This window comes from Synchiropus splendidus, chromosome 15, assembly GCF_027744825.2.
Source record: "Synchiropus splendidus isolate RoL2022-P1 chromosome 15, RoL_Sspl_1.0, whole genome shotgun sequence".
NCBI lineage: Eukaryota > Metazoa > Chordata > Actinopteri > Syngnathiformes > Callionymidae > Synchiropus > Synchiropus splendidus.
In genome coordinates this window covers 9,304,362-9,329,865 of record NC_071348.1, presented here as the reverse complement: position 1 = coordinate 9,329,865, position 25,504 = coordinate 9,304,362, and the positions used below count along the sequence as shown (strand labels likewise).

The following is a 25,504-nucleotide window of genomic DNA, read 5'->3' as shown; positions in this document are numbered from 1 at the left end:
TTTTCAAATGAATTCCTGTCACAGTTCCAAGTTTTTACATGCAGAGCTGAAGAGCAAGCAGCAAATATTTACATCCAGATAGTAGAAAAAACCTTAGTGGTAGAGCGTCTTTGTACACTGTAATGATCCACAGGGAATGTAGTGGCACTGAAGCACTTAGAGTAGTCTCGACTACGTCACCAGTAGAAGGTCTTGGTGAGGAAACTAGCCGCAGCGTTCAGCCAGCTACCGCTCGGGTCTTCCTTGGCGTTGGTGCGTGAGATGGCCCGGTCATCATTTCTGTCTGGACTTTCCTCTTCTTCTGGAAGGTAATCTGGGATAGCAGAGTTCTGCTGGACCTCAACTTCGGACGGACACAGAGGGATGAAGACCTGAAAGAAAGTTTCAATGAAATAACATAAATTCCCTGAGGCTGTTTTTGGACATGCTGAATATAGATACTCCACAAAACTCATTTGGCATTGAAACAGAACCTAATCTTGAAGTGCAGAACTGAATGTGGTCTTGAGTCAAAGATCTTTGAAGGACTGCGGCTGGAAGGCGCACACTGAACAGCACAAGTCAGCGGCACTAGAGCCCATCTGTTCCTAGTTAGCGGGGGGGAAATACCTCTCCCTTTGGCTTGATTCAACATTTAAGTGTTGGACCTACATTTAAAAATGGCCAATTTTTACTCAAGAGTCAACAAAGACAGCAGGGTTATTAAACTCACCTCCTCTCCTGCCTCGTTCTTCACCACCTGCTGAGCTGACAGCACCTTAGTGGCAGCAATAGCTGAGCCCAGGCTCTGTAAGAGGGAGTTGGTATATTAGGGGCCAAACATAAAGGCCACAGGGAAAACTTAACCTGAAAAGGAAATTTCTATATATATTATTTTTTTTTACCTCAGTGGTGAGATCTGATCGTATCCTGACAGTGCATCTCTTAGATGCCATCTGGAACGTGAAGCTGATCACTCCTCGAACCTTCAACAGAGCTTGCTCACACAAACCTCGCTGGTCCTGGAGAAGAGGACATCATTAAAACATGGCTGGACAGAAATGATATGCACCCTGTGTGGTCAACTCACTGCCGTGTCCAGACCCTGAATTTGAAGAGTCACACACTTCGCCTTCCTGTTGGTGGAGTTGATGAAGAACTGAGGCTTCTTCCGCCTCTGTCTTTCTGGTGTGCAGGGGGTGGGTCGAGGTGGTGCTTTCAGGATGCCATAGACTTCTTTGGCCAAGGACGTGATGTCAACTGACAGACCATGTCTAAATCAAAACATGAGAAAGATGGACGACTTGGTAGCATCATTGATTACAATAGAAATGAGGAAAACGGTCGCTCACTTTTCCATCAGGTTCTCCAGGCTCACCATCATCCCAAGTTCATTCTGCATTGTGGGAATGTTGGGGGTGAGTTCGGCCAAATAGCGGAGTGTCTACAATTTAGAAAGTTATTAACATACAATAAAACATTGCACAGTAATGACTGCGCTTGTCTCAGTGACCAATATCTATCAAGAATAGCTGTAAAAGTTATCGCCGCGTTCCGACCTGCAATGTAGCGAAAAGCACTTCTGGAGACTGATGGTCCAGGAAAAGAACCAGCCCAGGTAGACATCCCTGATCCTGGACAATGGCTTCCCGGTTCTGTGGCTCTGAGGCAAGATCCCGGAGCTGGCTCACCACAGACAGTGCGTCCATCATCTTTATTGACCAACAGGAGAACATGTTTTTGGTCGCGTGGTCAAGACTAAATACATTTATAAATACCCAACAACGCCACCAAGACATGACTAGAATTTTATTTGACATCCCATTAATGTCCGTGTTGTACGTGATGTTGAACTAACTAAATACAAGAGTAACTTTGGTAGGAAAATGCATTGGCGGTCAAAACACTAGGACGATTTCATTCCCCAGGACGTGTCAAATAGCAACTTGTAGCATATAAAACGGCTCAGTTAATTAGACAAAATAACACCACTTTCGAATCCTGCACATTCTCACAGTTTTAGTGGGTATGTTTGATAACCTGATCACAAAATATATCGTCACTAAATGAGCTACATTACGACAGGACAGGCTACCGCCTTAATGCTAACGACGTGGCTCGGTTCCGATGTGCTTCAGAGTTTAAACGACGTGGTTTGGAATGAGCTACGGCTATGAATACACCCGTAATATGAATATATTGATATAAAACGTGATACAACGTAGTATATGTGTCAATAAAACGTGATCTGAAACTGTTTTCTTACCTTCTTAAAAGAGGAACGTCAGCGTGTGGATACAAATTTGGTGCATACGATTCTGTGTACGTTATTGGTCAACAGATTGTTGCGTCACCATACCATTGTCCAATCAAGTTAGTATTTGTTATGAAAGCCAATCAGAGGCTAGACAAGAGTGGCGTGGTAGCCAATCAACGACCGCTTTATTGGTGCAGCTTTATTTGACTTTCTCGTCTGCCTGAGCGCATGAGTCAAGGTGTCTTTGCAAGCGGTTTTATATTTGGTAGCAAACGTAACTCGCTCCTTCGTGGATACATAAATGTCCTCTTCGCTTAGGCAGCAGTTCTACGGTAAGTTTTCACGTGTTCTGCCCGTTTTTACCGGCTTATTGGAGTTAAGTAGCTACAAACGCATCAGTGCAATGCGGTGGTACTGCGGGAGACACTCATGATAAGAGTGAAGAGACTCATATTCACTCACATGAAACGCTTTAAGATCACAGTTATTGCTGTGCGATCTACAGTGTATACGATGAGAATTATCGGAGAAAATAGTTTTTCCAATCTTGGATGTCCACACAGCGGCTGTGGTGCGTTCACGTACCGCTAGAATACAGCCCACTTACTCATCCTTTAAAACACAAGTTTTAAAAAGCATACATATTCGCCTGACCTCCAAATGTTACTATTGTGGAAATCTAGTTTTAATATATTTTTAGTATTATTCCCGTTTGTTTTTAAATAAAATATAAATACTATTTTCCTGTTTTGTTTTGTTTTTTCAATTAACACTCATTTGAGTCAGATTTGTATTCTAACAGGACTATAATTCCTCTTCTGATTTCATTCATATCAGGTGTTATGACTGCGACTTAGGTGCTTGTGCATTGGCATCTCACTGTGTCAGTCAGCAGAAAGTGGATCCCAGCAGACAGCTCTGGTGCAGTGTTCGGACCTCCCCAATGTCTCTATTAGAAGACGCGCTGCATTTGATGCGTGCAGTGCTGGAGTATTTTGGAGTTCCTCCAGAAATGGTGGGTGATTTCATTGGAGGAACTCGATATACTGTGTGTTTTCCTGGACATTAAATGTGTATCATCTTCTGTTTTGTTTTGCTACAGTTGGTTCCAGTGTGGGACAGTCAGCTGTGCGGTCAATACCGCAGCATTGTTCGGATGATCGGGACAAACCTGCCTCTGACACCTATGCCACGAGTGCACTTTCAGGTAATACTGCTAACTTTTTACTTCAGTCTTTTGCTTGTATCTTTTTTAGCGTAGTACTTTTTAGACTGAGGATTTGACCCACTGCACTCTCACGTTAACAGAAATGGCAATCCATTATTCTTGTCAACTGAGTTCTTTTTTTTTTTCATTTGTCTGCAGCTCCCTCTCCTCACTGGCATGTTGCAAGGTAATGATGACATCACCGTGGATAAACCTGCAATCCCCACCTTTGCTGATGTGCTTTGGGTATTTGAGGATGAAGGTGACAGCTGTGCCAAAACCAGGTCAGATTGTCTATTCCAACCACCTGCTTCTCTACATAGTATTTTTATGTTAATATTACTACTCTCTGAGTGCAGTAAGGTTTTAATCAACCAAGATAATGTTGGTTGGTCACTGTCAATAGGAGAGTGTTTTCAAACTCTTTCCTATTGATAATATTTTTTTATGAATGTTATGTGGCCTCTCTGAAGTAATCATCATCTAGAAATATAAATAATAACTGACCCTCCTCACCACATGTAAATTCCAACTTATCCATTTGTGTCTTCCAATTCTGAAACCTCATTTACTTTTTTTTTTTTTTTCAGAAACCACTGCGTTCACAGTCATTGTTTCCATTCTCACTTTTTATGATGCTCTTCTCTAGGAACTATTTACCTCCAAAGAAGCAAATATCAGTTAAAAAGGATGCGCTCAGATGTCCTAAGGGGCCCGTGAATCAAACCCACCGAGGAAGAAAGCCTGCGAAGCCAAAACTTGGCTGTGAAGACATAAAGAAGATCACAGCACTGGAGAGCGAACTCCTCAAACTGCAGGCTCAGATTGCAATGATTGTCACTGCTGCTGCTACTTCAGGTATAAAGTAGATGTGACCTGTGCCATGTTTATCTGACAATACTCACATGTGTTCCACTTTTATAGGCCTGAATGTGTCCCAGACTCTTCCCGCCTCACCAGCGATGTCACCCGGTCCATCGTTGTCACCCAGAATCACATCCACACCACGCGCTACAGCACCTCCACCTCCACCTCCACCCCCTCCTCCTCTTCCTCCCTCATTCAGCTTCAGCACAGAGACGCCATTGGTGACGGAGCTGATCCAGCTACGGAGAAAGAATCTGGACAAGGCTCAGATCAAGGCCGAGGTTTCTGAGAAGAAAGGCGCACCCTCCATGTTGGACATTCTCAAGGACTTAAACCAAGTTAAACTCAAAGCAGTTGAGAGGTACGAATCGTGATTTTCATAAACTTCAAAATGTTTCTATGAATTTGAAGCTTTGATTTGATGCAAATTTTATGCTACCGTTGAAGATCATTAGTCGACTTTTTTTTAACATTTTGTAATTGCAAAAATGTTGTCGTTTATCTGCAATATTCTTCTAGATCGCCAGGGGGCACTCCAGTCAACAGAAGGCGCAGTAAGGGAATTTCAGCGCTGCAAAACGACCCCGCTGCTCTCATTGCAGAAGCGCTGAAGAGAAAATTTGCTCTCCATCGCCACAACTGTTCTTCAGACAAAGAGAACTCAATAGACCTCTCACCATTCGGGAGCCCAGATGTCCCAAAGGTTTGTCATTTTTAGTTGCCTGCATCAGCGCTGGTCGTCTGTCTCACAACTTGTTTCTAATCTGTTGTAGAGCACCCAACATACCAGGAGGAGCCAGGGCCGCATCCATCTGTGATCCAGTTTAAAGTCTGACCTCTGAGCTTCCAACATGACGACATCCCAGCGACCAATCACTGATTCTGCTGTCGTGCCTCTGAGATTCCTGCTGCAGCTTTTATTTTATTTTTTTAAATGTTTGTCTTCCGAGTGTGAAACACCAGGAATAGAGGCGATGCATAAGGTTCACACAATCCTGCCTTTAATCTTGTCTGCCTGGTGTTTTACAATTTCGGTACAATTAAACAGTGTTGTATGAATGGCAACTTATTTGGACAAGTGAATGTAGCTTTTTTTTACATGTTGTCTGTGTTGTTGTATTCCTTTTTTTCTGCAGAGATTTATATCTGTTTACACGCCAGTATGCACTGTAGCTTGGGTTCAACAAAGGCTGGAATTTATTTATTAAACTAGGCATCCAAATTTCTGGAAATAATTTCTTTTTTAAAAAACAATGCAAACAAAGGGGAATGATAGGACTCAATTTAAGACATGTACTTGTTGCTAAATAAATACTATTCTGGGGGTTTGTTTTGTTTCTGTTTTCACACTTGGCTGTCAAGATTCCATGTGGTGGATCTGCAACTTAGTCGTATGGTTGGTGACTACATTTGTCAACCCAGTGAGACAAGTTTGTCTATATCTATGCAACAGCAGCTTCTGGTTCAATGGAATTAAAGCAAATTGATCATTTTTAATATTTGTCTTCTGTTGAAATGGTGCCTGCTTAAAAACTGATATGGTGATTATTAAAATATTACGCAAGTACCTATTTAACTTTCCTTACTTTTTGGAGACAATGAGCCCACAACATATGATGGCGAATACTAATATACTTGGATCTCATCGCGGATTGGTCCGCTCAACCATGTGACGTCAAACGTAGCTCCACCCATCTGCAGTTGACGTCATCGTGCACGCTGGCAGCTGCTGCGGCGGTGCGACTCCAAATTTTTTTTATTATTATTAATGATTGACCCTCGTGGATATCGTCTGAATTGGCTTCATTGGTGTGCAGGACCATACGATAAAATGTTTTATCTTGCACCGTCCTTGAAGCGGAAGTCACCTTCTCGCCCTGCTGGTCCAGGGTGACGTGCAGCGGTCGCTGTCAGCAGCAGCAGGCAGGATGGTTATAGATGTCCTGTGTGACTGCGGAGGTATGTGCTTTCCCTGCGCCTCTTTCTTGGTCCTCTGTGCTCTTCAGAGCTTCTTAGCCATTCACAAAGCTCGTGTCACGCTCACAGGCCTCAAAAGAAACCTAGAAAATATCCCGGCACTGCTAACAAGTTCCAATACCAACAAGAAGGTAGTGACATAACCTCTTGTTTATGTCACTACCTTCTTTTGTTCATGTCTGAATTCGTTCTTTCGACTCATATTTAATATAACAGTAAGTTTGTTTAGTTCACGTTCTATATTATATATGGATGATTTGAGTCAAGCAGCTGGTCTGTGGAATGAGGACCTCGAAACATGGCCACCACTGGGAGGAAAACATGCTCTATTAGACACAAAATATGAATTTCTTCCTAGTCTTTTTTGGCAGCGCTATATTATCCCTGCCAAACAATGGCAGGAACCATTCTTTGTAGTTGGAAATTGTGACAATAAAAATACTTATATAAATAAAATGTTTAGTAGCTGTCCCTCTCTGGGGGAAAAATGAGTCTAAAATGCTCTGATAGAATATTTTTGATGTCCTCACTACAATGAACGATTAAAAACTAATCTTACTACGTCTAATACTTACAGGTATATTTATATTTATAGTTCACGTCAACAGTAGTTTTGCCAAACTTGATCCAAAAGTTTTGCCGATGATTATGTGTCACTGACCGCGTGATACAGTCGCTGTACTACAAGTAAGTTCTTGGATATTACTGGTGTCTGGTGTAGTACAAGTAAGCTCTTGTGACTTTAACAGAAGTTCTTCACAATTTAAAAGTCATAGCTCTTCCTGCTCCATCGACGACGTATCCGTTTTTTTAGATGGATTATTCCAATATTTTATCTTTGTCTTCGCACTTTAAACAAAATGTTCCCAAGATATCAGCTATTTTTTTCCCCATCCATGGCAAGCAATGCCATATTACGAACGTAATATTGACAACTACATCGATTAGTTATGTTGTGAAATCTTTTTTTTTTTAAAGGACTGAGCTTGTCCACTCCGATTGCACCTGTAGTCTATATGTTATAAATGTTTAGCTGTCACAATCTTGTATAAATAACTGACCTGATTCAGGCAAACTCCAGCTTCAACCAAAGCACATTTGGTTTCTCGTGGATTCAGGAATCGTGACAGTAAGAGCTATCGCAGGACAGGCGTCATGTGAAGACTCACTGTCTCACTCCGAAAGCAGTTTTTTGTCGTCTGTTTTTTTTTTTTAATCCGAACATGATGTTCGAGACTTGGTCTTTGATTTCAAAAAGGGAACACGACAAATAAAGAAATAAACTTGGGACAAACACAGCCTTGATGGGAATAAAACAGATAAAAGATAAGTCTTAGTGGGTAGCCTTAAGCAGCAATCATGTGTGCCCAAGTGATTATAGTGTCTGACCCACTTTTCACCCGCAAATGTCACTTCAGGGACAGCAGATGCCACTGTCGCCTCACTCGTCACCTCCCCTCTCACTGTTGGGTGACGTTGATGAGAGGCTTGGGTGTCCAGCGTACGTGACTATTACTCACTCTCTACTAAGTAAAGTTGGGAAAGAAATAAATCATTTGATGGTTTCTTGTTTTGCTATCTGTATTAGTTTAGCGTGAAAGATAAACTGGATCTTAAAATATAACTTTCATCTTAAATATGTCCCTGTGTGGGATTCTATGGAAGGAATCACAATCGAATCTCCTGTTCTTTCCTCAACAGAGGTGTGGAGTGGTTGCATTTAAGGACTTGGAGCAGAATGCTACACAAGTTCGCATGCTGGGTAAGGACGATTGTTTACTGCCGATGTTTGCAATGGTGTTGGAGTTTTCTCAAAGGACGTCACTTGACTGACAAACAGGTCAACACATTAGATCAGATGGATGTGATGTCATGGTTACTCACTCACTTTTCCTGATGAAGTTTGTCTTGTTTCAAAAATCTTGAAATATGTGCCAGTTATTATTAAAATAATTTAATCATAAATGTTTAGAAAACAGACTTGATTTTAAAAATGAATATTTTAAAATGAACAATTTATCCCTGCTCCCTGCTTCAGATGCTGAGATTCAGCACTGAGTTTTTTTTAAGTTGGACTTCAGACTGTATGTTTCATGTGAAAAATTGACTGATACGCTACTCTTCAGTCAACCATCAAATCAGTGAGCATTTTCCTGGCTGTACATTGTCTCTTTTTCCTGCCCTTCACATTTTCTAGCATCTTATCTCTGCTGTAAGCTTCCAGGGTCACCCCCCACCCTTTGTGCCCTGCTTGTGTCCTGTACTTTTGTCGTGTGACTGCAGAACACAGCACATCAAGTAATCATGTGCGCTTTTACACAGTGCAATAAAAGATATAAGTAACTCCTTATGAGCCATTTGTATAGCAGTGTTGTCTAACGTTGGCTGCATAACTCCCCTTTTTTTTTAAACAAATGTCCCGACCTTTTTAACAATTTCTCGAAAACCATATTCCCAGAATGTTATATTTGAGTTTCTAAGGAGGTCAACACCAATTAGAGTTGAAGCCTAAATAGTACTGACTGTAATGTGACATGTGTTCCTCAATGGCAGTATTGTGCCCAATATAGTCGAGGTAATTTCACTGAATCGGAAACAGAATCAAATGTATTACCATGGTCTGTGGGGATCCCACCAACTAGGAAAGGACATACAGTTAGATTTAAAATGAGCAGTTTAAACAGCCAACATGTGGACAGGAATCCACTTTATCGGTAGATGTCTGTTTATTTGTGGAAATACACAACAGATAGAAGGACTGTATTGTTATATTATATATAACAATGTATAACACATAACAGTATTGGTGAAATATTAAAAGCACTTCTTTCACTTCAAAGGGAGGATGCAAAAGATGTCAGGTCTCCTCTGCCCCTTAGGTCCAATCGAGTGTCTGCTTACATATGGCAACAATATCAACAATATTCTCATGACTGTAAATGAATAAGCTATGAAAGAAACATACACTCACATTTCTGTTTTTTTAATTATTTTTTGGAGCATGAAGTGGAATTAACTGTCTTCATTTTCACTGTTAGTTGACTTGTTCTTGACTTAGAGATGGGAGACTGGCGTTCAGAGATATTTGAAGTCAGGAGCTAAGTCATCCACTCTTCATAGATCCACATCTCAGCTATAGAGAAAAACATCTTATACCTCACCTCCCTTTATGACTGTAGGACAGAGAGGACTTGATTAAACTCTCATGTGTCCGATGTTCTCAGTTTGTTCTGGTAAATCACATGCAGTATGTATGACTGCCGCCTTATGCACATGCCCCGTGCTCTCGTTGACCTGAGCCGTGAATCCGAAGCCTCTCATCCAACGCCAGCGTCATTCATTGGCCGAGCCACGCATAGGTAGAGGGAGAGAGGGTGCCTCTGAGCTCGGAGCGCGGAGAGGAGGGGCTTTTGGACTCCACAACAACGTTGGCGGGAGAGACACTGTAGTGGGAGAGAGAATGCGGCAGGAGGAGAAAGCAGGGTATCAGCTGCTCACTCTCAGACGGGGACGTGGATGGATTCTTGACTTGTTTTTAACGCATTCTTCTGCCGCGCAGCATCCTTTTTATTAATCCTTTTAATACTCCTGAGTGCTGCCGCTTATCCCATCCTCATCACCCAGTCCTGTATCCCGTTTAGGTACTTTCTCCCTTACCTATGGCTACCACGCCGTGGACCTCCCTTTGTCTTCTCTTTCTCCACCCTCTCCTCCAGTTATCTCCTGTAGTTTGAGCCCTCCTTTGTTACCTCCTGCCTCTCAGTAGAGCCGAGTAATAATGCCAGTGCTGGAGGGTCTTTGGGGCACTGATCTGAGCCTGCGGGACCCCACTCTTGGCGTGGAAGTAGATGACGCTGTCTGTCAAGATGAGGCCCCCAACTCTCCAGTTTGGGGGCCACTCAGGACACCTCCAGTTACCTGTGGGGGCTTGTCTCTGGCCTTGGAGCTGCCGTCGCTCATCCGGCAGCTCAGAGCAGCCTGGAGGGCACGGAAGGCAGCGAACCAAGTCCCGGACAGAAGTCAGGGTGGCACTTGGGTGAAAGCCGAAGAGGAGGAGGTGAAGGAAGAGGACATGTGTGCCCAGCTGGAAGGTAAACATGCTCCAAGGTTATTCACTCATAAGCCTGTCGCAGTATGAATATTTAACTTGTCAGATCGGATGGATGTTTTTTATTTGTATTTATTTTCACCGACCAATCAGCTGTTGTGAAGTGTGTTTTGGATTTCGAGCACATCCCGTACTCTCTGGAGTCATGTGCCACAATGCTGCTTTCATGTTTCTCCCGGGACTGGTGCTAACTAAATTCTCACAGGATAATCTTAGACCTGCTTTCTCTCATTTGGGCATCAGAGGTATTTGTGGGCTGTGTATGACGTCAAGTTTAGGACACTTGAGACAACCTGGATGAGTGAAACGGTGGATTTGGGTTTTTAAGCCAGTGTCTACTCAATAAAGCTTTGTCACCATCTGCTAAGCTGCCGCATTGAGCAGAAACCGTCCGTCTGTCCGGGACATCAAGTTCTCTTGTTTGTTGACGGTCCATTCGAAGTGATGCAACAGAGGAATACAACCTCGACCCCAATCCCCCCACCCCCAAAATCTGCCGTATTTTTATGCCAATAATGGAGACCATTGCTGAAGAATGTGCACTAAGCCTGTTAGTAAATAGTGTTTTGGAATATTTGTACATTTCAAAATGATCTTAACCAAACCTTATTTGAAATATATATTGAGTTTCCGGTCCGGATGAAATCATGCAAAGCAATGAACACATGATTGAACTCTACAATGAACACAGCCTGAACAGCCTCCTTTAGGAGGAAGAAAACTAGATTTGGAATTTGCATTTATAGTTATAAAACAGTCGTAGACAGATGCTAACTGTAATCTAGACTTTCTGAATCAGAGTCCTTCCTTATGTGGAGTTGAAATCATGGTGATATTGTCCTACTTTTTTAGAGCAGATTAGTACTTGCCTAGATACCCGTAGTATTCCGTACAGAGTACAGACCGATGCCTTCCCGCTCATTTACACCCCATCGTCATTTATTTTGACTCAATATTATTGCCCTACCTGTATTTTGTCTTCAAATTTTAATATATAGAAACAGCGGGTGTCAACACATGAACTGGAGCTCCTTCAAAATCTTCACGTGATTTCTGGATCCTGAGGGTATTTTGAAAAACCAGCAAAATGTAATCCCAGATTCCTCATCCCTTTATCAATATTTTCTGAAAATCTCTTCATCTGTTTCGATAGAGAACAACAGTTCCAAACATACAAGCTGGTTTAAGAAAGCTACAGTGACTCACTCCTGGGAGGAATACCTGCGAACAACACAGCAGTGACTCACGGAGCAAAAAAATAATAATGGTGGAATAACCCACCACTGATGATCTCATGGTGATGATGACAGTGTTCGCTCATTGTTTGACCGGATAAAGCAGTCTGCTGTTCTGTCACATTCATGCTTATTAATAATGGCACCAACAACAAAGGCCTCATAATTTTATAGTGTAATAACAAGTAGCCCATGGTGGCAAACTAAATAATGTGGTTTCCCAAGCATCACCGGAAAGTACCTTAAACAGTAGTTCCGTAACGCAATAATAACACAATAATACTATTCACTTTATCATTCAGTTGCCATTGAATGTTTCTATTGAATGTTGAATCTTTTTCAAAGCACATATCACCCAGGCCAGTACAGGGTGTATATTAGGTGTGATCACCCTTTTCTGTGCCTGTTTTTGTCCACACTTTCTTTAAACAACAAAAATATTTAGCATGTATCTCTCCGTTGATAACCTTATTTAAAAGCTTGAAACATTTGCCATATTATTATTCTGCTGATAATGTATCACCTTCTTCCTAGGAACTACTGCAAGACTGCATAAAAGCTAGGTGACATAGAGGCATATGAATGGGTGAAAATAGCCATTCATTTGACTGTCATATCCGTATCGGATGGCACTAGATGGACATCTTCATTTCCTTAATGCCCCTGCCTGCTTCCCACCACATCATGTTGTGCCAGTATGTGGTTGATCCCATTTGAGTAAATAAAAAAACAAGCACTGCCTCCAAACAATTTTGACCTCAAATCATTTGTGTGCAAACATGGTAAGAGCAGTAGCGGCAGCTGTGCAGGTTGGTGTGTCCAAACAAAGCAGCAGCTGCTGGGAGCAGTAGACATCAGCTGTCTCCGTTTTACACTTTCCAGTCTGATCTGTCGATTTTCTTTCCCCAGAAAATCCCCCCCCCAAGCACAATTAGTACCATAAACACCCCCAAATCCGCTGGATCTTCACCACCAAATGTGCCGCGACGTGTCCGATGTTCAGGCTTTAACCTCACTATAAAATTAAATACTTCAATTTATACATTGGGTAGTGCCATGCGTGTGCATGATGCCGCCATCAAACACCTCGTTCATGTTTTCATCTTAAATGACCCACTTCTTTGCGGCACAGAGACAATGACCTATTTACCGCACTGAGAGTTAAAAGAAGAGACGAGCGGCGCGAGACGTGCTGGGATTTGTTAAACAGGCAGAAGTGGATGTTGACAGCAACGTTTTCTGTTGGGGGTAGTGGAGGAGGATATGGAGACAGTAGCCAGGACCAGAGGAGGGAAGAGAGTGAAGGATGAAGTGCGCATAGATTAACCGGAGGAGGAGAGGCAGAGGATGATGTGTTTGCGCTGGATAGTGGAGGGGGTCTTCGTGACATTTTTTTCTTTTTTTCCCACAGATGATGGATTTCCTTCTCTTGTTGTCTGCCAGAAAACTGGATAAAAAGTAGAAAGGCTTCCCCCCACACATCCTTCTGTGTAAAAACTAGGGCAGCGGGACGTTTCACCCCCTCGCTCTCTGGCTGAGTCAGTTCCTTCAAGCTGTTTGTGCTTGTCAGACATGCATAAATAGGGAACGATTCCTTTCCCATTCTATGTATTATGTATGCCATCCCAGCCAACAAACACTCGCTAAGTCACATGCACAGGTTGGCACCCTGCGCATGCAAGGATATTTAAGGCCACTGCAGCGTCCCAACAAGACTTCCATCACATTAGCAGATAGTTGAGCTGCTCTCATCATCTGTTGGAGAGCGATGCACGCCGAGGTAGAACGCTCCAGTTCTTCTCATCTACTCTCTAAATGATTCAGTTTCTCCGTGCCAGATGTGGACGAAAGATCCGTCCAATTTAAAATTTAGCAGCGACTGGTCAGTTAGATTCATCATTTTAAATGACCTCAAAATAGTCAGTGTAGTCAACTTGATCTAAATGAATTCCTCAAGTATTGTGAGGGTTATGTTGCATTCTCAGCTCCTTCTAGGTCACCCACTTTCTTCTGAACACAGAGCCAGGCCTGGGAAGTACCAGCCGTTGAATGGCTCTGAGGGTTCTCCCCAGCGCTGGGATTTTGTTGCTGTTCTTTGTCCGAGCATAGTGAAGTCAGTGCTCTTGCTGTCAGACGAGGAGGACTTTGCCTTTTAAGGAAGACTGTCAAGGGTGTACGATGAAATTGTCTGTCCTGCTCTGTGTTCATCTACCACTTACATCATTGTCCTGTAATGTATTTTCTCTTTGTTTACATTTTTATGAACTATTTTAACATGCTTTTAAGGTTGAAAATGAGAAAGTTTGATCGCTGGCACGGTGCCGTAGCGATTCATGCTGCTTGTAGATTCAACTCCAGCTTCTGCCAATTTCAAGTTCATGCAAAGGTGATATGGTAACTCTTGAGTTGTCTATAGCTGTGTTTGTGAATATTTGTCTGTATCTGCCAGTGATGGGCTTCAGAGGCTTCATGAAACAGTGTCCCCAAAGAGCCCACTGGATGGCACTCTCTGCTCTGAAATCGATAGATTTGAATTGGGCTGCGAACCTGTTTGAGGTTAGGCAACACGTTCATTCAAAACAAAGACTGAGAACTTTCCCAGCTCTTTAAACTTCTACAGTTAGTTTAGTTTTAAGAAAAGTACGCACCAATAGTCAGTAGTGGCCAGTGTTTAGTCTTAATTCCACACCAAAAATGATAAATTTCTCAACTCAGCCCATGATGCAGCTTGGCTATGCATAAACTTAATGACTTTCCATTCCCATTTTTTTAGTTTGTCGTAGTGATGGCTTGATGCTTTATCAAACATGTCCTCATTTTCAGAGGTCTGTAGGTGGTGCTCTCTGTTTGAAAATGATGTGGAGTTCCGTTGTTTATATAAGCTAAGAGTGCCATCTAGTGGGCTCGTGGAAAATGAGGATACTGTTTCATGAAGCCTCATAAACCCACTAATAGTTACTAGCACTGCCAATAGTCAGGGGGAAGGTCACAACTACAGGTATCCAGAGATGATGGAGACAGTTTGAAGGAAAGAATTGAGGACAAAAGTAGGGCAGTAGGGTCTCTCTCATAGTGCCTTCTGACTTTATAAACATAGAGGGGGAACCACCCGAGAATATACAATGCAGAAAGGCCTGTCTACAGTTACATAAAAGTGAATAAAAGTTATATACATTACATTAAGCATGTTGTTTTAGAAGACTTTTATGGAGTCAGGAGGGCAGGGAGAAGTTCTGACAAGCTCAGTGTCTAAGTGGAATTGCGGTGGAGCAGCGTGAAATGCTCTCTCAAGGCGATCTCCAAGTCCAAGCGTGATGGTCTGATGATTCCGCATCAAAGGTTTCCTTGTTATTGGAGCAGAGTCCGACGTAAACCCACATCTGTTTTCTTGTGTATTATGGTGATCAGCAACGCTGCATGGCAAAGAACAACTTGTTCGGTTGTCCTCCGGTCACCCTGCTGTCCGCTCCACTCAGAATTCTCTCATCAACACCTCGCTTGTTAGTTGTCCCGTCCCTCGGTGCCAGATCTCACTCCCCTCCTCTTTCAAACAATGTGATTCATAGACTTGTGTGGAGGAAAAACCTCAGTATGACAAGTAGAAATACATGTTGTTTTGGGCCAGAAGATCATTCTTCACAAAGAATTCTCTGTTTTTCTTTAGCTGATGGCAGACTGAGCACTCAACATGCTGGTGTGTTGCTGGCCGAGAGAAGAGGCTCCTACCCGCTGATCGACCTGCGCATCCTCAGAAGTGAGTCTGGCCCTCCTCATGCGTCAGTGTGAGATGGTTGTTTCCCGCAGCACATCACCATGCATTTTTTTTATTAAATTGTTCTTTGGGACCCGCAAAAAAAAAAAAAAAAAAATCCCACCTTAAGCCAGCATTCCAATTCATATTTTCCTATTTATGTTATGCATGTTTATGTTTATTTTCAATAAAATAAACCGTTAGACTCAGGCGAAACAGTGACGCATGAAAATTCCGCATAATAATTGGAGCAAGGAAGTTGATCTTGTGTCACTTTATTTTCGTGAAAGAGCCTCGGGGTTCAGAAGTTCAAAAGACTCCCTCATCAGGCTCCCATTTACGCCATTAAGTCATCATAATTCATTCTGGTATAACCGTGTATAAACATTCTTCAATTATTCCAACATGAAACCAAACGCTGAAGAAGCTATTTAACTTGTAAGTTTATGTGTGTTCTTTGCAGCGGCATTATTACTTGAAAAGCGAAGGTGCCTGAGACATAGCAACACATTTCTTTGTTTTTGTTTGTCATACCAGCCAGTGTCCAGCAGGGGGAGGTTGAGACTGGCACGAAGAAGAAGCTGAAGCGCCTCCTGAGCCTCCAGAGGTACTGCCATGCCTCCAGACTGCTGAGGGGTTTAGTGCCCACGACCCCTGAGTCCCTACACCTGTTGGATGACGACTACCTGGGTCAAGCTGGGGTGAAGACACACTCAAACAAGAGCCATGAAAAGAAGCGACGTGTGATTCTGACCGCTCGTTTTTCACAGCACATGTTATCAAAAGTCGGCATGTGGAACTTCGACGTCTTCCTCTTCGATCGTCTTACAAATGGTACGGTCTGTTTATGTCGCTGTCACCGCACAGGTACGCGTCCAATCACGTTTGTGTTTTCAGGTAATGGCCTTGTGACGCTGATGTGCCATCTCTTCAACGTCTACGATCTCATCCACCACTTCCAGCTGGACATGGTCAAACTGCACAGGTTTCTGAGTAAGACGCCGTCATTCTCTGGTGTAGCAGATGACAGGGTTGCTCTCTGTAAATATTGATACCATGCCACGGTGCCGCAGCACTGCCATGCCACTCTTGTCTCTGTCTGGAGGGTCAACAACATGCCATGATGGGGTGCTGATGCAACACTACAGTTAGAGCCACATTTTTAACTTGCTGCCACGGCCACATATTTTGGCCGACACACTCAAATATTACATCTTTCTAGAGGCCCCTGAATATGAGGGTGTTATAACTCACGCAAGTCTAAGTTAATGTTGGTGGAAGGTGGTTTGTCACTCCATTTCTTAGGGCCCAATGGAGAACAGCTCAGTGCTTTGTGTCATTGGAGCTTCAATCCAATGTCTTCCATTGAGGTAGAAATTTGATCTGACCCCTGAGCTTTTGTGGAGGCCCTAACTCAGAGGTGGGGGCCACTCTTTGCCTATAATTATTCAGAGGTTAGAGCAAAACTGCAAAAGGGCATTAAAAAAAATACTAAAATAAAAAACTAAATAAAGTGCCTTTATATCACATATAGATTAAGACATGCACCACCTTTATTTTGAGAATCTTTCAATAAAGTGGACATAAAATGAAATGATGATGTTTTAAGCAGCGTGCCATAGCCTACTGACACTTTTTTTTTTCTTTTTTTCTGCAACTCTATTTACAATTAATCAGATTTTTCATAATTAATTGCATTTTAATATTTGATACCAATTGGAATCTGGTGCCTGTGAAAGAAAATTTCTAAATGATTTATCTTTTTTTTTTCCTCATGTAACATATTAATAAAAAATAACGTGTTAATGCCTGTGCCCTTTTTATTATATTCATATTTATTTATGATTTATGACTTTTTGACATATATATATAATGTGGTAATAATGTACCAACCTGGTGCCACAATTCAAAATTCATTGCCAAATATTACTGCATTATAATACTTTTTGGTGACACAATGAATCCCAGTAAACTGACTGCCATGCTGTAGGCCTAAATGTAAAGTAATTTCTACTTTATTTTTTTGTAGTCATTGTTTTTCAAAAATTGTTTCCCATCTTATTTGGTTCAAAATTCGAAAGCCGCTTGACGTATTTGAACCGTATTTTGTTTTTCCAGGATTACTGTCAAAGTAGGTCAAGAAACGAGGCGGCAAGAACAGGATGTTCCGCTCTTTGTTTTGAGAATTGAGTGTAAAAGTGTAAAAATGAATCTCCTCTCTTGTGTCTCAGGTATGGTGCAAGAAGACTATCACTCCCAGAACCCTTATCACAATGCTGTTCATGCTGCTGATGTCACACAAGCCATGTACTGCTACCTGAAGGAGTCCAAGGTAGGTCTTGCGCAGACGCTTGACTTTGACAAACCTCGCCAGTGATTCTCAAACGTCTCATCCCGGAGAAATCCCTCCGGAGCAGATTAGGCGTCTCCACATCTTTGCCTTGTTACAGTAATTGTGTTTCTGTCCTTTGTTGCTCCCCAAAGCACTCTGTGATGAACCTATTTTGTTAAAAGCACTTAGCCTAATAAGTCAAACTGATACAGCAGCTCATGCGTGGCTCTTCCTGTGAGCGTGCGCACACTCTGTATGAAGTCTGATGCCCTGATCAATGTTGCCTTTTCCCCTCCTGAATGATAAATACAATAACATCAACGTCATGGTCTTGATTTGCCCGGTGAGTAAATACAGCGTTCAATAGCAGCAGGAAATTTTCTGAGCCAGCTGCGACAAATACAACATTGCTACAGTTGCTCGCAAAGTTAAGTGTTTCAAGCAACTGAAAAGATGCATATGTTTCCCTGGATTCCCGGCGGATCCTTGACTGCCCGCGCAGCTTGCAGAGCAGCTGAGCCCCCTGGACGTGCTCCTGGGTCTCCTGGCTGCAGCCGCTCATGATGTGGACCACCCTGGAGTCAACCAGCCGTTCCTCATCAAAACCAGACACCACTTGGCTTCTCTCTACCAGGTACTTTCTCCGGAACAAAGCTCGGTAACTTTCCTCCAAATAACGCTCAATGTTCTTGTCTCCTTAAGAACATGTCAGTGTTGGAGAGCCATCACTGGAGATCCACAGTGGGCATGTTGCGCGAGTCTGGACTCTTGTCACACCTACCTGCCGACATGTCGTAAGAACATCTGCTCTCCCAGACATTTCAAACACTGAATCTCAAGTGCCTTTACCTCTAGTGTGTGAGTCAAATTTTGATCAATTCAAACTGTGAAGTACAATAAGATAAGATCTAAAAAATGATGCTGGGGGAACAAGGAAGATCCAAAAATGAAATGACATCCCTATAAATATCTCAGGCCCTTGATACTGATGTATTAAGTTAAGCATGAACATGTTCGTGTAGCTATAAATATAGTTTTGGAGGTGACAGGAAAAACTGACCATGACCTTGCTGTGCGTTCTCCTTCAGGCAGGATATAGAGCAGCAGCTTGGCTCGCTCATCCTGGCCACCGACATCAGCAGGCAGAACGAGTTCTTGTTGACATTCAGAGAACATCTGGACAACCAGGACCTGGACCTGCAGCTGGCCTCGCACCGCCACTTCATCCTGCAGGTATCCGCCTCGAACAGCCGCACCGTGAAGCGTTCAGTTCAGCTGCTCATTTACAGTCTCTCCCCCTCAGATCGCTCTGAAGTGTGCCGATGTCTGTAACCCATGTCGGGTTTGGCAGCTGAGCAAACAGTGGAGCGAGAGGGTGTGTGAGGAGTTCTACCGTCAGGGTGAGTGCATGCTGATGCAATGCATTTTCATGGGCTTTGTAAAGAGGTAAAATAGCCTCAGAAAGAATGAAATCATTTGTTATGCTGTGAATCGATTGGTTGTGTTCATGTTAATTATTATATAAAGCAAAGAAAAAAAAAGATCAACATCATCCTTCATAATCCCACACACAAGTTTCAGCATGTGTTAAGAATTATTAATTTTTATGTGTTGTTTTGTTGGCTATGTTAATCTTTAACTCTTCAGTGTTGTAATTTTATCTGAATTATAATTTCCGTTTGTTTGTGCTCTCGTTTTAAGTTAATCGATGTGCAGTAACTAAGTAATAGCTGTCGATGTGGTGTTCAAAAACAAAACAACTTAGTGTTTTCTTCGCGCCTCTTCAGTGTGTTATAGAAGCGCCGTGACGCTGCTGCCACCTGCTGCCCAACGGAGCTTATTGCAGTCCTCAAAATAATAGCATTGTAGTAAAGCTTTATTTATATATCTCTTTTTAGAACGCTGTTCACAAAGTGGTTTAAATTGCTGAACCAGTATTTAGTAAAAGTTTTTTTATGTTTTTTTTTTCCATTATGTTTTGATGTGCATTTTCATGCATCATTATGTTTGTAAAATTAATTTTTCTATGTTTTAATGTTTTTCTATGACATGGGGGACATTCTTACTTCCTCCTTGTGAAATGGTATTCAATTTTTAATGGATTTAAAAATGTGTTAAATCCGTCAGGTGACTTGGAGAGGAAGTTTGACTTGGAGATCAGTCCACTGTGTAACCAGCAGTCAGACTCGGTTCCGACCATCCAGATCGGTCAGTAGACCAGATAAGGTTTAGTTCCCATCAGTAAACCGGACCTGATGAGCTGTTTCCGTGGCAGGCTTCATCTCTTACATCGTGGCTCCGCTTTTCGAGGAGTGGCACCGCTTCACTGAGCCCAGCCTCCTCAGCAGGACCATGATGACCCACCTCCACAAAAACAAGGCCCACTGGAACTATCTGCTGTACTCACACGGCTCATCAGAATCACAAATACACCCTGACGCGGACGAGCCGGAGGGAGATGGAGGAGGAGGAGGAGATGGCGGAGGAGGAGGCGAAGACATCCCCTAATATCTCCTCCTCTGCGAGGTTTGTCTTTTAAAAACGGAGGCTTGGTAGTCCTCTGGCGTTTTTGCTCCTTCCACGTGGAGCCGGTCAGAGCAGGGAAGATGGAGCCCTCTGCTGGACAAGGCAGGCGCTGCGACCTGCAATAAAAGCTGGCGAATCTTAGTAAATAATTCAGACGAACCTTTGCTGCTGAGGAGCCCGTGGTTCTTCGCGACAGACAGAGGTCGCTTTTTTGCACAATGCTGCTTTGGCAGCAACCAGAAGCCAAAACTATAAACAAGGCAGCTGTAAAATGCAATATCTTCTGGACTGACACAAGCTTCTGTCGATATACATAGTTACTCGATTAATCTCTAGACTTAAAGACACATATTATGCTCTTTCTTTTTTCACTTTTTGTACAGCATGCACTTTCAAGGTGACTCATTTTCAAGGTGTTTAAATGTGGCCAGGAAGTGTGGCCCGAAAGCTAATACAGAGCCATATTGTATGTTGAGACCATGTTTCAAACTGTACATAAAATAGGTTTCACTTCAGCTCTTATCGTACCAAACTATTTGTACCGGAGAGAGAACTTAACCAGCTCAGTATCGACCAAGCCTTAACAAACTTTGTTATGGTTCCTAACTTAGACGCGGCGACAAGCACGGCTCATGCCGAGGTGCCATCCTGTTCTCTGCTACATTCGCTCTCAAGTTACCTCTGGAAGTGACGCTGCCGCCTTCGAGCGCGCTCCGTAATTCTCACCTTCAATGCAATACCGATGTCACACTTTTATTTCCATTCATCCTTGTTCTTTTATACACGTGTCGACGTAAAAATATCAAGCAAAAACACTGATACCTTTGTACATACTTTCAGCGTAACCTTTCTATGCGATAGTGGGCTCACATAAGTCACATGGTGCTAATAGAAGCCCCGCCCCACGTCTTCCCTCCGATCAGACTTTCTATTCTAACCAGAGCTTTAAGGTTGTATTTAAAATGTACAATAAGAAAAGCTCATGTGCAACAGTGAACTGTCTTGATATTATTGTTGTGATTCAATAAGAAATACTTTATGTCTTGCGTACTCTCTCAGCCAATTACTGCTTAATATCCTAATAAAGGAATTATGAAATATGTATATGAATATTGGAAAGCTGACGGTGAAGATAGACAAGGTGGATAACTGAAAGTTCACGTATTATTTCTTGTTATTTTAAGCTGTAGATGAAGGAGTTCATTTTTCAGCCTTTAGGAGCCACAATCCTGCAGCGATGCCATGTGTCACGCTGAGTCATGAATGTAGTCAGTCATTCGTCGACCACCAGCATCAAAGTCTTCCATCTGCCACCAGCGTTTTCCTTTGACAGGCATGTGATTGTCCTGCAGCTAGCAACACAGAACACTTTGTTTCCGTGGGGTTTTCCTCCACTGAACTCCGCGTCCTGACATCCCACACACGTCTTTGATACAGAGGTCGACATGTACAGAATGGAAATGTGTTTTAAATGTGTATTCCTGCTCTGACCACCTTTTGAGCACTGTGACGAATAAACACCGTTTTTGACTCCACATCATTCTGATGTTCCTTTTCACAACCGGCCAAATCTCACGTTTGTCTTCGACATTTTCCGCGATATACATACAGCGGTTTCATAAGTGAGAACTAAAGCTACACACCAGGAGTTCGTTTATTCATTCTCTATCGTTAGAGACTCAATACATGTCTCACAGACAGTTTGTTGGGTAGAAAATATTTTTATTTAAAACCCAGTGAGCAAGAAGGTTCAACTCCATGTTGAGACATTTAGGTTTATACCAGTTTATTTTTTGCTTGGACTTTATATGAGCGTTATTAATACATACAGAGCACTTTAAATTACCATAAAAATGTGGCTAATATATTTTTTAAACTAATAATTCCACGCTAGCTTATGTATGTATTAACTTATGTACAGTATTTTTTCCATCTCAGGAGGTGTTATTTTGCTTAATCTATTTGCAACACGCGCCTATGATTTAAGACACGCAGTATGCCTGTATGAACACTAGATGGCGACGAAATAACTGAAGTTGCGTCTCGGCGCTGGCAGGTCTCGCTGAGAAGGCCCGCTGCCGCCCACCCCGACCCCCACCCCCCGCGCGCTCCACTCTCCCGCTCTCTGCGGGGCCAAATGATGATGAGGGGCCTCCTTCTTTGTTGACACTATAAATACGGCCGTAACTGTCTTGAGCAGCCGCGGGCTGTGAGCTCTTCTGTCAATAGAGGCTAAATGAAGGGGCTTTAACCAAACAACTTCATAGAAACGGCAGCTTAACTCGTCTGTTTGTTTCTGAGTTCGGGACGAAAATGAAATGGTGTTGATGGTGAAGATGCGTCTTATACTGCCTTGGTGACGTCACACCCGAGTTGGTGATGGATGTGTGTTTTTATTATGAATATTATTAGTAGTACTGTAGCAGTGTTTTGCAGCCTTTCTGCATCAATTTCTTCATCACAGCCAGACGTATTATGTATTATAATTATAATAATAAATAATACAACACGTACTGTAGTTTTACTGTTTTGTTCCTGCGCTGTGGTTAAAGTTCCTCAAATTGAGTGCTTCATGTCTACTCACGCTATTTATTTTTGTATTCATATTTATATTTTATTGAGTTTAAGCGTTTAATTTAATTAGTTTTATGATCATAATAAAATGCTAAAAACTAAAATTCAATTCAATATTAAAGATTTTGCTGTTACATATGTTATTGTTATTAATTATTGAAAATGATATGTATTAAAATGTGAAAAAAGAAAGATTCTAAAATGAAAGGTTTCGAATGCATTTATTTTATGTGCAAAAAACATACTTAAAAATAAGAATAAAAAAAATGATACAATTAAAGTTGATATATGAGCTAAAAGGTCAATAGATTTACATTTAAATAAAAACTTTGAATGAGATTCAAACAGAATTCAGAATATTTGTCCAACGCAGGCCCAAATATGAGTTTCAAAGGGCTGCCTTTGGCCCCCGGGGCCACACATTGTTGAGACATCCATGCAGCAAAGTCCAATAACTGTAGGAGCGACAGTGCCCACTGGAAGTCTACACACACCACAGCTGGCTGAACAGAGTGTGATCCACCTGAACACACTTGCTGAGCTCAAGTTAGCGTGTAACCAGGGGCAGGAGCACCGACCACGACACAATGAGACGACGTGTCTCATACACCAGTCACATAATAGCAAGAGTTCTGACGGGGGAAATCCAGTGTGGGTGAGGAGAGACTGCTGAGTCAGCAGGCCCCGGCCTCATTTGCATAGGTCTGATTTGCTTAGCAAATGAGGCCGAGTAGATTGTGATCGGAGTTCAATAAGTGGATGGAGTGATACTCGCCGGAGGTGAGGAACCCTGGAGAGGAGTGCGAGAGCGTGGAGATGAAGCACGCATCATCTCATCTCCACTGATCATTTTTTCGTCCTGTTCTCCGACTGTCAACACACGATTCACACATTAGTCACTGTGTTCTTGCAGTGCGTCACTGTAAATATTGACAGTGCAAACAGAGCCCCCTCCTCTGCTCCTTAAATGACAGCCATCATCCGACCACTCCCAGTGTGAAAACACACACTCCATCACGCCGATAGTGATCTTCCTTGGAAAACAGGCCTGGTACTGTGGTGACGTCTTCACAGGTGGATTGGCTGAACTTGTGTCTCGCGGGAGGTCCCAATCGCACTTATAACCCATTTTAGAGTGTATTAATACTCACCATCGCCGTCACTAATATTTCCACGTTTTACGTCGGTATCACCAAAAAAAATAAATCATTAAAAATGACAAAAAAATAAATAAATTGTTAGATGTGCGAATGTAGAAATTATTACATGCTACTATGCTGTAATTACACTGCTAATACATTGTGTAAATGTGTAAAGGGAGAGTAGGAGTGGGTGCCCCAGGGCCCGGGCCCTCAGGGGCCCTAAATTTCAACAATAATGGTATAAAATACCAATTTGTTTGTGTCAAGAGCTTGGTCATATGGCCCGCCCCCTGGCTTGGCATCCACCACTGGACTCTCCTTGGGCCAGATTTGGCCCGCAGGCCTCGAGTTTGACACTTCCCGAAGACTCTGTTTTATCAAGGCCATTCCAGGGAGATCCTTCCAACCCTAGCTAGCTGGGACAAAAAACAATTCCAGGACACTGTTTACTACGTGAATTTCCTGAGCTGTAAAACAGTCTGAACGTGATGGATCAGTCGGCAGATAGAACGGTCCACAAACAATGGCAGAAGACGTGGGAAGAAAGCGAAAGTCTCGGGGAACGACCCGACAACCCTGCAGGATGTGACTCTGCTCTCGAGGAAGCCGCATGTGCTTCTGGAGAAAGAGGTGCACACAGTCAAGGCCTTGCTCATGGGCACCTGAGCAGGGATTGTACTGAGAAAAGCAGTTTTTCAAGGCGTTGGTTTCCAATCGCCTTGCTCAAGAGCACTTCAGAAGCCCCTGATAAACATAGAATTGAATCCATATACTTGGGCGTCCTTTGATCACATCCCTGATAAGACGGAGGCGCTGGAGTGTTTTGCTCTAGGACACTTCAACTATTGCTGGAACTCAACCAGCACCTCATGCATTGCTCCCCATATCTCTACTCTACCATGACTCGAGAAAATCCCCCCACTTCCGCGCTCATCGTCCGTACCTTGCTCAAGTGAAGGGAATCAAACCTATGATGTCACTGCGCCAATACGAGGAGATTAAAGGCAAACAACTGGCTTTATATACTTTAGGGATTTATGTGTGTACCTTTGTGTGTTTATTAAGTTTATGTGTGAGCGCTTTTGTGTGTTATGATACCTGAGTGAATTTACATATGTATATAGACTGGGATGTTTGTACAGGTGTGTGTGTTACCAAGGGTTGTGTGTCCCTATGAATGTGTGCCAGCGTTTGTGTACCTTTGTGTGTTTGTATGCATATATGTGTAGTCAATATAAGGTAGAAAAACACGGGTGGGGGAGAAGGGGGTGTTTTCACTTACAGTTGCATCATGGATGTGTAAATCTAGGCCTCAAATTTGTGCCGGACACAGTGACCTTTGACCTTTGTTGATCTGAGAGTTGACATGTTTACATGTTTGTGTAAAGCAGTGTTTGCGTGTGCCTGTGTGTGCCCATCTGAGTGTGCGTCTCTGTTGATGTTTTTGTTCGTCTATGCAAACCTGTGTGTCTGTAGAAGATAAACATGACGCTGCGCTTGTACACCGACGCGTGTTGACACTCTTTTAAATGTGTTTGTAGTTTTGTTG

General features: G+C 42.7%; 3 protein-coding genes across 5 annotated transcripts; 2 read left to right on the top strand and 1 right to left on the bottom strand.

Moving 5' to 3' along the window:
• Positions 1-20: 20 nt before the first annotated feature.
• Positions 21-2,331, bottom strand: armc1l (armadillo repeat containing 1, like). Its single transcript, XM_053888078.1, has 7 exons — positions 2,246-2,331; positions 1,539-1,691; positions 1,332-1,423; positions 1,070-1,253; positions 885-1,001; positions 713-787; positions 21-371 (listed from the first exon to the last, which is right to left on the bottom strand). Exons 2-7 carry the CDS (start codon positions 1,689-1,691, stop codon positions 177-179), a joined length of 816 nt encoding a protein of 271 aa, XP_053744053.1. The 5' UTR covers positions 2,246-2,331; the 3' UTR covers positions 21-176.
• Positions 2,332-2,437: 106 nt separating this feature from the next.
• mtfr2 (mitochondrial fission regulator 2) lies at positions 2,438-5,848 on the top strand. Its single transcript, XM_053843596.1, has 8 exons — positions 2,438-2,568; positions 3,074-3,251; positions 3,339-3,443; positions 3,603-3,727; positions 4,093-4,301; positions 4,368-4,671; positions 4,830-5,013; positions 5,084-5,848. Exons 2-8 carry the CDS (start codon positions 3,180-3,182, stop codon positions 5,126-5,128), a joined length of 1,044 nt encoding a protein of 347 aa, XP_053699571.1. The 5' UTR covers positions 2,438-2,568; positions 3,074-3,179; the 3' UTR covers positions 5,129-5,848.
• Positions 5,849-6,070: 222 nt separating this feature from the next.
• LOC128746491 (cAMP-specific 3',5'-cyclic phosphodiesterase 7B-like) lies at positions 6,071-22,644 on the top strand. Of its 3 annotated transcripts, XM_053843567.1 has the most exons (14): positions 6,072-6,269; positions 7,706-7,788; positions 7,989-8,049; positions 15,295-15,384; positions 15,919-16,082; positions 16,152-16,215; positions 16,279-16,374; positions 17,613-17,713; positions 18,216-18,347; positions 18,416-18,507; positions 18,802-18,946; positions 19,017-19,113; positions 19,841-19,921; positions 19,989-22,643. In XM_053843567.1, exons 3-14 carry the CDS (start codon positions 8,043-8,045, stop codon positions 20,219-20,221), a joined length of 1,302 nt encoding a protein of 433 aa, XP_053699542.1. In that variant the 5' UTR covers positions 6,072-6,269; positions 7,706-7,788; positions 7,989-8,042; the 3' UTR covers positions 20,222-22,643. The 3 variants fall into 3 exon arrangements, with proteins under 3 accessions (XP_053699541.1, XP_053699542.1, XP_053699540.1); XM_053843566.1 differs by lacking the exon at positions 7,706-7,788 and having other exon boundaries at positions 6,071-6,269; positions 19,989-22,644; XM_053843565.1 differs by lacking the exons at positions 6,072-6,269; positions 7,706-7,788; positions 7,989-8,049 and adding an exon at positions 8,060-10,378 and having other exon boundaries at positions 19,989-22,640.
• Positions 22,645-25,504: the final 2,860 nt, after the last annotated feature.